Genomic DNA, 15,718 nt, shown 5'->3' on the forward strand with positions numbered 1-15,718 from the left:
AATTATGAAGACATTAAGGTGTGTTGTATTGTATTAGTATACATCTGTGAGACACTGACAGATTCTTCAGATGTAGTCTGATGTGGTTGAGTGAGTATTCATGACGTTTAACTTTGGATTGAGGTTAACTTTCTATAAATCTGCTTCTCCATTTAGCAGGATTAAGCTCAAACTACTGGACAGGAAACCACCAAACAGGTAGAAGATAGAACCCGTTCAATTTTCATGTGGATCTGGATCATGTGTCGGATTCTGAATTTTTTTTTCACTTTCTTTAACATTGGGAGATGAGACATTTTTCCACATTTCTACAATTCATGAATTTTGATGAATGGACAGATTTTTATGAGTGTCTGCAATTTGGTGCATATACAAAATCTGGATCTAGTGAATTTAAATGTGGTTTCATCAGGTGTTAGGCCAGGGCAGAGTTATGCAGCCTTCTAATTTTAGTAGTAATAATTTACATCTGTGAGACAGATTTCAAAGCGATGCCTCAATGTTGTCAAAATCTGTTAAACAAGACAATTCTCTCGATAACTTTGTTTTTATATTTTACTCTAACCAGGAACTGGACAACAAGATATCATGATCTTGGCTGGTTAAACTTTGAAATTTAAAACTTGAAAATCTGTAACTTTTTCCTCCAACTTTATGAATGGGAAACTCTTAATTTTTTTAAATACTATTTGACCCAGATCTGAATGATGGTGGTAATAACACACATTAAAATGTAAGGAGTAGATTCCTCACTGGAACCAGGGTTTTTAAATAGATAATGACTTTGAAAGATATTGTGCAGTTACATTATACATACCATATTTCATCACTGTGTTATTTTTCAGATCTCTCAATAATTTATATCTATATAATCCTGTTTCATCACATACTCACCAGTAGCAGAAAAATCTGACATCATATTCAAAGCGAGGCACTAAAAGCACCAACTGAGCAACAACAAGCCAACAGTGGCGTGATAAACATTGTCTTCATGACGACCGCCGACAGAGGAGAAGCTTGTGTGAGTATCCGCGTCTCTGAATCAATCTCATTCTCAGCCAGGGAGAGATTTCTCCATAATTTGATTCGGAGCCTGAACAGTGTATTAAAAAAACACCACAGGTCACAAATGTTTGAATAATTTCTCTAATCAAGCAGAACACGCATCATGAAACACAAAGCCAGCATCTGTCTGCCGACAGCAGACCCAGAGTGTGTGAAGGATTATTTTCTGTTGACGATGACATAGTGACTACTGACTTGTTGAAATTGGTCCAGAAAAGACAAGAACTTCTGGGTTGACGAAGTGACACCTCAAAGTGCTATTTAATCTTCATTCCACTTTAAAGGGCATGTGTCCGGAGCGGGACAGTCCGCCATTGATCTGTGTGACTGTGTGATCTGTGTGATCTTCATGTTCGCTGGGCTCGCGGGTTTCAACCACCACTGATGCCCGTGTCCTTGTCATGCTCCCTTTTAGGTCGATACCTGCGCCTGAAAATGTTCCGCGAGGATCATGGCTCCTGGATGACTATGTTCTTCAGCACCATCCTCTTCCTCTTCATCTTCTCGCACATCTACAACCTTTTCCTGCTGATGGCTGGGAGCATGGAGTAAGCCATTCAATCTCTTTCTCTCTCTGTTCCTTTTCCCTCATTCTCCACTCACCATTTGTTAGACCTTGTGCGCTCCGCCTTTGGCTGGAGTGATTGATCTAAACGTCTCGCCTCAACAGAGACCCGATACGGGTCTGATTAATCAGCCCAGACTTTAAATCACAGGTAGGAGCAGACGAAGGGTTAATCCTGAAAGATCACCTTCAGCGCCCACACTTATTCTCTCATGATCTTTACTTATTTTCTGACACTTCTCTGGCTGCGAACCAAGATGCTTTCGTTCACGTCTCTCTGTTTGTAAACTCGTTTTTTTTTTTGCTCCTGTTGCACAGACCCACTTGTTAAGAAACCACTGTGCATGGCAGAGCTTGACACCCACACATCAGGCCGGTGACAGGAATCCATTTATGCATTTACAATGTGTTCGTCTAGAGGAAGGAAAACATGCCCTTGAAGCACAGGCAGCCACACGTGAGGTTGCTGCAAGGTGATTTAGCATTTTGTTCGAAAAAACGGTGTGGCAGATGTCTATTTAGGAAAAAGCTGTCAAGATGGAGGTCAGGGGCCATAACGGGATCTGTCTATACCATGCTCCTCTTCAGTATTAACAACAAGAACCAACTATATCTAGAGGGTGAAGGCAGATGAAGGCTATTAGCGAGCAGGCAAAGTGTTGTGGTTCACAACGGCCCAAGGGATGGGGTTTGTATAATCAGTCCATCTGTCACTCTGGCCCAGTGCGGTGACAACGGCATCCATCTTGTCTGTTCTTCTCCGGTCGGCCGAGGGAAAAAATAAAAAAGCGGGAAGCGAACAGCTGAGCGGAGGAGCAGGTCCGCTGAGATGATGGATATCGCTTGCTCAGGGAAAAGTTATATTTGCAGTCACACTGAGTGCATCTGTCACAAAGAGGGTTCCTTTCCTTTTTCCACTGCTTCTTGTTTCGGCCTTGAAACGTGGAGGGAAGGGATCCCTTTGTAGACGGGCCGTGCGTCTCACGAGATGAGGATAAGAGAAAATAATGAGTCACAGACATATAATGTGATTTATGTCGAACATGCGCAAATCTCCATTTATAATGGCTACATCGGTTGTTCAGATATAAAAACATAACAGCTTGTTAAACAGTTACAGCACCATTAAAACCCATCCATGATGCGATGCAAAGCTCTCCTTTCAAAGACAGAGGGCGCTGTTGTAAAGAGAGTGAATCTAACCCTGCTCAGACACCTGGTCATGTCCTGCACTCATCAACCCTCCGCCCTCCTTCCCTGTCCCTCTCTCCCACTTGTTTTCTTTCTGCTCCAACAGTGTGTCCACTAAGGACCCGGGCCCTGCCAAAAACCATTAGTGTTCACATCTCAGTTCAAGTCCGACGTGTAAGAGCAGTGTTCACACTCTGCCAAGGATGGCCCCCGCTTCGGAAGACGAGCTCCAGGGCTGCGAGAGCATGAATTCAGCAGAGTGCAGGGAGTGGTGACGGAGGCTGGGAGGGAAGGAGGGAGGGAGGGACGAAGGAGAAGTACTCCAGCCCTGATGATGCAGTGAAACAGTCTGTACATGTCCAAACTCTTGCATATACCTCTACCTCCCTCCCCTCTCTCCAACAACGACCCCTCACCCCCAGTGAAACTGTTGTACTGAATTCTCTTTTTACCACAGCACAAAGGAAAACTACAATATCCCTTTGTGGCTGCAGCAGGCCCCCCCTTGTGGGAATTAATGGTGTTTTTTTCTTTTCATTTGTGCTGAAAGAACAAGCCGCTGTGGAGTATTATTACTGCAATGTTTTTTTAAAGGGGAGGTATTTGGGCATTGGGTTTCCCCGGCTTTGACATCTTGCCACGATGGTGCACTGCGGGGGCTGCTCTTCTGGTGGCTACACACACACACACACACACACACACACACACACATACACACATACACACACATATTGTTCACGTCCCACACTTTGCTAAAGTTAACTGTCAGAGCATGTGTGTGTGTATTGTGTGTGTGTGTTTGGCATAGTGGGATCGGAGGAGGGGGTCTGGCGTCTGTTTCCCTGCTGTCTCCCTGACCTGATGCTGTGGGCCGCCCGTGCCCCCTGCTCATTAATATGCTTTAATTTTCTTCGACCTTTCAGTCAGTCTTGAGCTTGATTTAATTAAAGCTACATCCACGAGGAAAGGAGATAAACGGCACCATCAGGACAGTAAACAATCACTGATAAGGGAGCGCGTGTATCTTTTTGGATGATAATTATTTACTCATGATTAGTCATGTAAAATCGGCCCATCAGAGCCATTATCTCTCGGCTCAAAGAGATTTCAACAGTGCGTAATCTTACGCGAGTCTAACAGTGTGTTAGCCAATATTTAAACAGCCACTTCCAGGTCAACAGCTATCAACCTGTTACCTGGCTTATGTCATATCAGGGGGAGGAAAAAAAAAAAGCCCCGTCCATTGTGGCTCCCTGGGAGCTGTAATCCACACTTGTTACCAAACCCTCACATCTGGGCTATTTGCATTTTAATGTAACTGTCAGATTAAGAGAGGGGCTGTTTGTGTGAAACCAGGGGAGTGTGACCGCCCAGGGATTTTGACGGGCTTCATGAATGTTCTGTCACGCCACACAATCCCATTCCGCCATCTTACGGGGCCATTACCAGCCAAAATCAGCCCCTAATTAGGTGGTGTTATTTAATTAAGACGGCCCAACGCACGGCGTACACATTAATCTCGACTAATTTAGAGAAAGGGGGTGGTAAAGTAGTGTGAAGGTGCACAGAGGTGGGGAGCACGTGCAGATCTAATGAGGAACTGAGGTGGAACAGGGACCGTAAAGGTATAAAATAATGTCTATAACTTCTTGTGTCTGTCTGTAGAGGAATAAATTGATGGATGTCGGGATGAGGTGGGAACAGGAGCATGAGGCAGAGAGTGGAGGGGTAGTATTCACTAAGAGGATCTATAATGAGGAACAGGCAGGGGTGGATTTGGCATTTTACTACAACGATACCCTGGGCGGGATCAGAACCCATCGTGTTAGGGTATTTATCTTTGTTTTCCATGATCCTTTGTGCCGAGTGCGCGCTAGTCCCACTTGTCTGTCTGTTTGCTTGTCTGGCACTAAGCTGCAGTAATTCCATGGACAAGTGGATTTAAAGGGCTGAGTAAATAGCATGTTATGGTATGTAGATGCCTCCTGTTGCATACAAGCAGCCCTGGCAAGCACTGTCTAATGATTCAGTGTTTGCTCAACACTTAAATGTACGATGAACAAAGTGTTTGTTAGCTATATTCATGCTGAGTGGATGGTAACAGAAAGACGTAGGTAATTAAAGAGGTGATAGAACTACAGCAGCTTAATTCAATTAGAAAAGGAGGTTGCAGAGTTGATGGCGGTGACTAGATCATCACTGTCTGACTAACAGTTTCAAACACCACAAGACACATTATGTCTATAACTCATGCATTCAGCAGTTTATACACAGAGTTAACTCACTGGGTCTTCAACACAGACACACGAGTCGTATGGCTTCGAAAATCAAACTTCTTGATTATCATACGTTGTCATTATCTCAAATTATCATTATATTGAAGACTTTACTGACATTGTCAAATTGGGACCGGAATCATAAACACACAAATTCAGCAGCACAACGGATTCACAAGGAAATCACCTTTAATATTCTGCAGTGCCTTAACAAGAAATTATATCTCCACCAAGGAGGTTATGTTTTCACCCATGAACGGATTTCCCTTAAATTTGGTGAAATGATGATACATGGGACACGAAATAACTCATTTTGACACTGATCCAGACAAAGGAGCGGATCCAGGATTTTCTTTTTTTAATTCATACATTTTTTTATTTATTACCAATTTCCCAGTGAATCCTTTTTTAAAGGGTTTGTGACGCGATGAGCTAACACGGTTTGATTATTGTCAAAAACTGTATCAACTACTTCAATAAATGATCAATAATTCTCGTGAAATAATCCTGAACATTCTGTGGTTCTCCCTTCTCAGTTGTGTCATTTCATGGTTTCCTTTGCTATATGTGACAGATACTTAGCTTTATACTTGACTACCAGACTGTTATGATGTCCAATTTTCACTATTTTCTAGTATTTTGTTGGATAAAACTACAATAAAATGATTCATTAATGCGACCCTACTTTAAATAATAATTAGGTATTGTCGTGTTTATATATATACATTTTTTGTCAGTTTTGTCTATGTGATGATGGAGATGACACTAAAAGTCCTGAAGATGGTGCATTCCTCGCTATACTTCTCTCGTTCTCTTCACAAACCCACACCTACTGTCCAAGCATATCTCCTGCTGTCTTTCACACTCTCACATGTGAACATTACGTTGGTTCCCCCCGAATTGACTCACTATGTATTCAATGAGTGTTTAGATAGAAAGTGTAAAGCTCTCCCTGAAGTCATTTTCTGTCTATTGTCAGAACATCTCTGACACAGACTGTGTGCAGTAGCAGCAGGGTCAGTAGTTTCATCTCTGATTATACTATTCTGCGTTTTTCTGAGAAAGAGGGGCGGAGTGTCAGCGGCGGCGATGGCCCTCCGCATACGTCACTGTCACATAAAGAGGAGCAGCAGCAGCAGTTGTAAACAATAAACATCATAACCTTGACAGCGGCACGTGTCCACTGGGAATACACACTGTGTGTATTATAGTGTGTGTGTACTGAATGTTGTCGGAGCAGGACAGATGGATTGTCCATGCATGTGTGCATGTTTGTGGGCGGTTCCACAAAACTACTCTCCACTCAGTCATGTGATCTCTTCCTTATGTTTCACTACAACAATTAATATCTCTGATAATATTTCAGATCCATCGTTTGAAAGCTTAAGATTTTCAATGTTTTGTTCCCTTGTTGCATTCATTTACATGTTTTTCGGGGTTATTAGACATCATCTTCTTCACCAAAGTGGAGTTGGAAGAGATGTGTCTTTAGTTTGCGGCGGAAGATGTGAAGACTTTCTGCTGTCCTGGTGTCAGTGGGGAGCTCGTTCCACCATTTAGGAGCCAGGACAGCAAACAGTCAGGATTTTGTTTGGTGGTTTGCTCGCAGTGAGGGAGCAGCAAGCCGATTGACAGATGCAGAGTGGAGTGAACGGGCTGGGGTGTAAGGTTTGACCATGTCCTGGATGTACTGGACCTGATGTACTGGACCTGATCCGTTCACAGCACAGTATTCAAGTACTAGTGTTTTGAAATAGATACGAGCCACTGGAGGAGCGGAGTACATAGATACATTCTCTGCATCTTTGTCCACATACAGAAAATGTAACATTTGTGGGAGAACTGGCTCAGTCTCCTCAACAGTTGAGGATTTTGTTTTCTGACTTACTGCAACTCAGCTTCATTTGCCTTTTTTTTTTAATCAACCCTTAGAATTACAAGATGAAAGATGTCAATTGTCCTCTGCACTACTGCTAACAACAATGTGATGTGATAACAACAACATGACAGTTGAGGACACACCTGTGGACATTGCAGAGGATGATCGGACATCAGAGAAAATGTTTTGGATATGACAGTGTCTCTGTTTCTGTCTGAAGTCCTGAAGCTCACCATGTTTCTACATGCAACATTTGCTTACATGTCCACAGTGGAATTGTAGAGTAGGGCTGTCAAGTTTGAAAGACCCACACAGACAGACACACACACAGACATGTGTTGAAAAAATGTCCATTAAGAGGGACCACTGTATTGCAGACTGATGTATTCTGCTGAGAGAGGTCAGGTTGGATGGGTCGACAAAATGTCGAACTGCAAGTGATGTTGCTCATGTTTTTTAGTCAGTCAATGTCGACCAGGAATGTTCCATAAACTAACTAACTAGGTGGCCATGTTAACCCCAAAAACCCAGTGAACATTAACCTTTGCATTGTTACATCATTTAAATGTTCATAAAATTTATTTCTTAGCAATAATGATGTGTGATACTAAAAAAATAATTTTATTTTATACTTTAGAGGACTTGGGCTTGTTGGGGATACTATTGTCCATTTAAACTCGCTCAGTATCAAGGTACATAGAGACCTGCTTTCGGACCTGCTGTTCTCATAGTAAGCAGATAGTGAATAGAAGGTGTGATACAGGTATTCACTTCCATTCCTAGGCCGGAGGACTGATAAGAACTAAAGGACTCAATCCACAGCCAGTTTAATACAATACGTGGTCTGATTCTGTGCTGAGCGATGAATAGAGATTGAGGGTTTAAGTTGCCGTGAGAGCTGCTACAGTGATAGTGATGAGAGTGTGTATTGGCAGCTTTATGCGTGCCGCTAACATGCAGCTCAGCACTGTGCACTGTAAATATGACGCCAGACAGTGTAGTGCGCAGGGAAGAGACGGGCAATGCATTTCAATGCAGAGCCGGCCAAGGTCAAACTCAAATGTTGCGAATGAGTCCAGGCTCTATAGAGGGCAGAGGAAGTCGCTCGGTTGCCTCGGCCACTAAGTCGCCGGGTGTCTGACGGAGAAAGTGAGTTTATTAAACCCAGCGTGACAGAATATACCTCCGAGTGAAAAAACAGTAGAAAGAGTCAGTGAGAGCAGTGAGAGCTCTGCAGCATGCTGTTTTATAACCTTAATTATCAGGACTCCTGTGGGCCTCGAAAACTCTGAGGTTGGGACTTTGATGAAAATAAAATTAAACCATAAATCCTGTCCTTTAAGTTGCTGAACATATGGAGCTGTAGAGGGGCTTGGTATGTGTTTGGCTTTGTGCCACAGTGTGGCTGAAAGGGTGGAAAAACCTTTCATATGTTTAGATGTAATTTAAAAATCTTATCAGAGCCACTTCATTACCAGCAGTCCTGTTCTTTTTCATTTCACTACAGAAGCTACACATGTAAAAGAGTAATCTGCTGTGATTTAATCTCATTGCATTTATCTTTATGGGCCATACAGACAAAACAGTGCCATCTTATATCATTACACGGCAACTATTATATAAACTAACTGATGCTTTTGAGGCATTAAACCCTGTGTTACTATTGAACTCTTTACAACAGGTATTTTGAGGTTTGATCAGAACATGTTTGAAATATATTCTTATTTTAAAAATGAGAATATGTAATGTCTTCAGTGCTGAAATTATTAGTTGATACGATGGATTGGTCAATAAACACTAAATTAATTGCAAACAGTTTTGCTATTAAGAATGTTAATTAAGGATTCTTATTCAGTGAAAAGTGATCTCCAGCAATGGCAATGTCAATATTAATACTTTTTCTGATATTAAGCAGGATTATGCTAAAATTGTTGTGTAGGAGACTGATATTTAAGTGTGTGTGAATTTTTTATGTAGATCCAAATAAAAATCGGGATCTAGTGAATTCAAATATGGTTTAATAATGGGACTGTTGGGTCCTGGCAAGTGTATGCACCCTACAGAGTAATAATCTACTTTCACTTCTATTTCTGTTCATTTTTTTTTATTCTAGTGAAGTTAGCATGCTAATCAGCTAGCCATCATCTTGTCACAGTCCCATCATGAGTCACTGTAGCATCCATTCTGCCCTGAAGAAGTAGAGCAGCTCAGAGGGCGTAATATAACCTCCTGTCCTGTCATGGCTGAAGCTCTTGGCAAGCGACCATCACCACCATCACCACCCGCCTCTGGCTTTAAACCACATTCAACTGCAGAGAAAACTAACAAATAGCACTTTTAATTAGGCTGCTCTTTTCAGATGAAAATAATCTTGCTGCTGCTTTGAACTGAGCGATTGGGTTTTTGACTGTCATAGGGATTTTTAAGACATTACCTCGGGCCTTAGGAAATTATAATTGGCATTTTATGTGACTCAATCATTAGTTGCGGCCTTACATTTCTGCACCTTATGAGAAAGTCCAACCTCCTCGCCTTAGATTTTGCAGCCCTAATTGTCACCACAGCAATTCCACCAAAAGTCACAAACAATAATCACTCACAACTTGATATTTATCATAAAGAATAAATCTGGTGCACAGTAGAGGATCCATTTTTAGTTGAAAATAGCAAAAACACCAGTTTGAATGGAGTGAATGTAGATTAAAGTATTATGAACATGAGAACTAATAGTTGAAACAAACAGAAAAGAGTATCAGAAATTTCAGCTGCATCAGATCGACAGATATTGTTGCAACTACAGTAAATAAATGGACAATGTCTTCTTAGAACCAAGCTCCAAAATCAAATCAGGAGGTGACCACTTTAATACAAAAGTCAAATTGCCTTTTCTCCTGCTTATTGTCAAACCAGAGCAACCTCCAAACTCTCAAACTCTCAAACTCTGTAACCTCTGTAGTGCAAAATTGTAATTTCTTGCATGTGACGGAACAAGACTTTGAAAGGCATCGAAATGTCATTGAATATTATGTCTGAACAAGTGTTGGAAACCTGATAACATTCCACTGAGGGTCAAAGCTGGCTGAGCCGGCCGGCTGGCACCGTCACCGCCACTGGCTCTGCGATTAAGCCACGGGAGCCATTTTGGGGCTGATTATTCATGGTGCTACTGTACTGATGTTCCACTACACTGAATTCTCTCATTAGGTCACCCCGGCTCTAAAGGCCATTAAATTTTCAGTCAGTATGAATAAGTCAGGGAGTTCTGCCTGTGATCATGCCGTGCGAAGAGTCCCCAAACTCATCATAGGTACTCAGCAAAAAAAAAAAAAAGCACAGGGGTAACATTTGCTCAATTAAATATGTGAGAAGGGCAAGGGTTGGCAGTGGGGAATATTTTTTACTTTAGATTTAAGGCCTAGCATGTGGTGCCAGAGAGCATTTCCAGAAGTATCGATTAGAATTTAGCTGCGGGTAAATGACTCCCAATGGGATCTCCTTGGTAACTGGAGCATTGCCAAGCCACTGAATGTCTAACTGACTTAATGCAGATATAAATCGCAATTCCAATCAAGGCCATTTTATTTGCGGGTTGAGTGGGGCAATACGTCACCCGCGGTACTGCGCGTTTTCGTCAATAAAGTCCTTTCAAATCTGTTAAACGCGTGCTGCACTGATGACATATGATTTATAACGTTTCCTTCTAGGGAAGAGTATTTGTTGCACAATCGCAGTAAACAGGTTGTTTAGGACTGTTGGCGTTTTGGGTCACTGGCTTGCCACAATTAATCATGATTGTTATGTGTTTTGCCTGTGAGCCTTTATTATGCTTTTCAGATCTGGACTTAAAGTGTGAAAAGACACGAGCGATTATTATAATTAAAAATCAACACCTTGATAGCTCGTAGCTTTAAAGGATTACCCTCCACTTCTAATAGATTGTTTGTATGAGCGACGACTTCTTGACAAAGCAAAGAGCACACCAAACTGGACTCTTAATGCAATCAACTAAAAAATGGAGTGGAAATTAAACTAACAACCAGAAAGGTTGCAGGCGAGGTTTTCCCAGAGCCTGCTGTGCCGTAGCAAACATTTTTATTGTTGTTTGCTCGTGGCCGGAAAATGACCAGGGAAAACATAGACGAATGGAGCCATTGACTTCAAATACGACCCCATGAAAGCCGCAGCCAGAGCTCTATCCATCGCCCTCTATTATATTCATGAGTGTGACCTGTGGGGGGGTGAGAGGCGCCCACCTGCTCCACTGACACTGACTGCCAGATCAAACGGGCCTCCTCGCTCCCCTCTGCTCTGACTCTCTCGTCCCTTATAGGAGCCGACTGACCCACTTTTTCCTCCCTCCCTGCGCTATTACCTGGAGAAAATGGAGTGGAGTGGTGTGGCGTGTGTGTGTCTGTGTGCGTGTGTGTGCGTGTGTGTGTTGGGTGGGTGGGTTTGCGGGGCCGAACAAAAGCTTCTCATCTTCACTTACTGTACAGATGAAGGCATAGCAAGGACTCCACAGAGAAAGCATGTCATTTCTTATTAGACACTATTGTACGTGAGATTGTTCCTCTAATGGTGTTTTGGCTCAGTCAGTGTTTCGCTTCTGTGCAGCAGCAGTTGAGATTAAGCGAGCCCACTCAGATCCAGTGCATGAACAGGAGGGATCTCATCGGGTCAGCCGGGTTGATTTGAAATCAACGAGACATGAGACACATTTGCCAAACAAATAGATCATTTGGAAAACACTGCAGGACCAAATGAAAGCGGTGATACTGCATAAATTCCATTGTGCAGGCGTAAATTGTTTACCATCCTCTGGGCTTTTTGGAAGGGAGAGCCATCGCTCATTGTTTTCACAGGATTAGATTGATATTGATTGGCTCTGACAACTAGCATCATGATACTTAGCGGCGGTGACCGTTTCTCTTTCGACCTGCATTGACTCTGCCTCTGTTGGCTCTTTGTGTTTCCTTCCTTTTCTGCCTGCCTCATAACCCACACTACATGTTTTATGTCCTTCTCACTCTGGGTCTTTGTCCTTGCAGGCCTCACATGGTGACAGAGTACATGGGCATCAGGAATGAGAGCTTTATGAAGATTGCTGCGGTGGGGACGTGGATGGGAGACTTTGTCACTGCTTGGATGGTGAGATTCCAACTCCTATGTTAACATCTGCAAGTTTGCATTTATTAAAAGAGTGATCCAAGTTTAATATCACCCTGTTCAGACTTTTATATTTTAACACTTCTAATTTTATGAAAGACATATTATCATAAAGTAAAATCTTTAGCCGAGCTGCCTGCGTAGGTTGATAATGTAAAGATATTTATGTTTCTGATGTCAGATTAAACACTAAATGAACTCTTTTTCTCCAGTGGGTAAAATTAATGCCCACCAAAAATGTATCTGATCAACATGATTTTACATTTTTATACAAAAAAGTATATAATAATGTTATTTAAATACATGACTAGGAAGACATTCTTATTTTTCATGAGATAAACTAAGACCAAATTTTCAAATGTAAAAAGTTGTCTCTACCATACACTGTGAAAAAGACAAAACATGTCCATCGATCTACAAGCACTTGACCAATCATAAGTCAGTCTCAGCTGTCATGTTTCACCTCACTCTTAAAGCATTAAATAACTCATTAAACATTAGACTCTGGGTCCAGAAAGTTAAGTCAATACGGAAGTAGAAAGCTGTATCGTCCCATATGACCAGCTGAGGCTTTTATAGAAGCCGTGAATGCAGGTCGCAGGTAGATGGGCAATGCCCCCAAGTCTAATCCCCTCTACCAAATATGGTCATTTCTGGTTGCACCTCTACCAAATATGGTCATTTCTGGTTGCACTAAGATGGGGCTGACCTAATGTGAGGCTTCAACATAGTTCACAAACTACTGGATGAAGTCACTGTGGGTTGACGATTCATTTCTTTGTCCACCATTGTTAAAGATACAAAAATAGCATTTATACCACCACAGTTTCTTTTTATTGTTTGTCATAAACTTTGCAGGGCTTCAAGTGTGGCTACTTTTAATCCTGTTTGTAGATCACAAAAAAAGTTCATTAAAACCATAGGGTTTTATGATTGAAGCAATTTAAAGCCATTTTTCACAAACTCATCAAAGTTCTCAGTGAGGCTCAACCATTACAGCTGCACACCAGCCCAGTTCAAATCCTCAGGGTAACGTGGATGTGATCTATGGAGGGTCAGTGGAAACAATGGATGGACAGTGAGGGACAGACTTTATTAGAGGAGAAACGTCCCTCTGTTCATTTGTCAACATAAAGAGACGAGCAGAGCTCCAGTGGGAGTGGACTACCTGTGGTGGGAGGAGTGGGGCTCTGACACCAGCATGCACACAGATGAGAAAAACTGACAAGCTCCCTCTCCAGGTCACATTAGTATTCAACAGTAACATACTGCAGAGAAGGAAAGACGGAGGAGGAGGAGGAGTGAGAAACGGAGGTGAAGGGGAAAGAGAAGTCTGTTTGGAAGAGAAGCAGCGAGTGAGGAAGTGAATCAGAGCGACAGGGGCGTGTGTGTGTGTGTGTTTATGAGAGAGAGAGCGAGAGAGAGTGAAAGTAAGGCCATGGCAAAGTGCTGATTCCAGAAATTACTCACAAGGTTTTTTTTTTACATTCAATTAATTCAACAAGGCACTTGAAGATGACCTCTGTGTCTCCTACGCATCGCAGATTTAAAGCGTGTCTTCACCAGATGAGCGGACAGGAAGTGTCTGTTTTTGTAATGCTGCAAGAACCCAGAAACATCTCACAGATTGCCTCATTCAGGTTCTTTTTCCTACACGAGCTACAATATCTGCAGCGAGGCACTTTATTGACAAATCGACCTTGCCTCTGCAGCTACTCCACACAGTGTAAAAAATGTTTTCTTTTGTACACATTTCTGAATCCATGAGAGGAAATCTACGATGAAATCAGAAGAGGTGGTCTTGTTTTGGATCAAACCGAACAATGGTTTGGTTCGTTTGTGCTGTGTGAATTTGTTTTTAGATTGTTTACACTTGAGTTGAGATACCATTAAACAAGAGAGGAATAAAAGAAGTGGAAGCAGCTCACAGGATTGTTGAGATGAGGATGTCCATTTGGTGCAGTCAAACTAGTGTTGAGTGCTGCGCCTGTAGCTCATGATATTTGAAATAAAATAATTTAAATAGCCACATAGCTACATTCTTAATGTCTCGATATAAATGCATTATTTATCAATGTTTATTATTTAGCAGTTGTTAGCATATGTATAATTAAACTGTGTAATTAACATGTATTCGGTCAACTAGAAAGTGGGACAGTGAATTCTCATACGTCAACACTTTCTTGTATTTAAAAAACAGTTCTTTTTTAGGTTTACATGCAGCAACTTCACTGCCAAAACTATGCACACCCAATCTTACATCAATATGTGATTATTGAGTAACTCGTTCCAAAACCTTTTGGTGTTTATCAGCTGTTATTTCATTTCCTCTCTATTGGAAAGGTTTCCCATCAGAGTTCTGGGACGGTCAGTCACTATAGTGCATTAGTGAGATCAGCTACTGATGCTGGCACACAGTCCACTTAATCCTAAAAGTGTTGGATCAGTTTCAAAGGTGACTCTTGAAGCGGTAGAAGCTATTTTTCCTGTTTCCGTTCTTTATGCTATGATAAGATTAACTGTCTGACAGATTCATTTCCTTTACTTCCAATTAACTCAGTCATTTTATGCATCTTAAATTCTGCAGGTGACAGATATGATGCTCCAGGATCAGCACTATCCAGACTGGGGCAAAGCAGCCAGGAGATTCTGGAAACAAGGCAACAACAGGATTGTTCTCTTCTGGTATGTAGAAATAATTGTCTCTCAGCCAATCTATAAATGTGTCAATTTATATAACTCAAATCCGTCAAGGAGGTTATGTTTGTTTTTTTGTTGGTTAGTTTGTAATAAAGAAGTAGAGCAAAAAAAATTGGTTTGTTCTAAAACAATTGACCAGTAGTGGACATAAGATGTCTAGTAGCTACCAGCTCACTGAATTTATTATATATTCTTATGTGGCTCTGTGTGTTTGTGTGTGTGTGTGTGAGCATGTCTATCTGTAGTTATGAGGGCCAATTTTGGTTAAATACCATCATTGTGAGGACATTGGCTGGTCTTCACAAATTCAATGGGCTTTTTGAGATTAAGACTTGGTTTAAGGAGGCATTTAGTTGGATGGTTATGGTTAGGATAAGGGGCTAGGGAATGTATTATGCGGATGAGTGTCCTCACTAAGATAGAAGTACAAACGCGTGTGTATAAAGGGTGTGTTTGTGTGCGTGTGTGTTGCGTGGTTTCTACAGCCCGTTGCAGGGTTACACGCAGTCAATAGCCGTGTTAATCTTCCCTCACTCAGTGTCAGCACCTTTAATTAGAAGAACAGGGTGAAAATCAATGGACACAGCAAGGTCACAAGGCGAACCGTAACCCCGCCTTAGTTTTTTGTTCTCGCACCACAAACTGTGACCCTTAAATAACCGCTAAACAAATCGTCTGATATGCACATTACTAGAAAGCCGTGTAGAATTGGGCTCTGTATAAATGTGTTACACAGTCGGTGCAAGGTCCCAGCAGCGTTCATTCACTCGGCTCGCTGCTGTCAGTCAAATACGACTTCTGTGGCGGGTTATTTTAGGGCCTCTGTGAGAAGTAAAGAAGAAGAGGATGCAGTTGAAACTGTCTGACGTGTGTTTG

At 41.9% G+C, this 15,718-nt stretch overlaps 1 protein-coding gene across 5 annotated transcripts in view; it reads left to right on the plus strand.

The window, feature by feature from the left end:
* Positions 1-15,718, plus strand: part of tmem117 (transmembrane protein 117) — a 46,905-nt gene that overhangs the window by 20,480 nt on the left and 10,707 nt on the right. For 4 of the 5 annotated variants that reach the window (XM_020078526.2, XM_069528469.1, XM_069528468.1 and 1 more), the window contains exons 3-5: positions 1,481-1,613; positions 12,025-12,124; positions 14,730-14,827. In XM_020078526.2, coding sequence (XP_019934085.1) covers positions 1,481-1,613; positions 12,025-12,124; positions 14,730-14,827 — 331 coding nt within the window. The remainder of the gene's footprint in view (positions 1-1,480; positions 1,614-12,024; positions 12,125-14,729; positions 14,828-15,718) is intronic. The other variant, XM_069528470.1, reaches the window with a different exon arrangement.

This window comes from Paralichthys olivaceus, chromosome 7, assembly GCF_024713975.1.
Source record: "Paralichthys olivaceus isolate ysfri-2021 chromosome 7, ASM2471397v2, whole genome shotgun sequence".
Classification (NCBI taxonomy): domain Eukaryota; kingdom Metazoa; phylum Chordata; class Actinopteri; order Pleuronectiformes; family Paralichthyidae; genus Paralichthys; species Paralichthys olivaceus.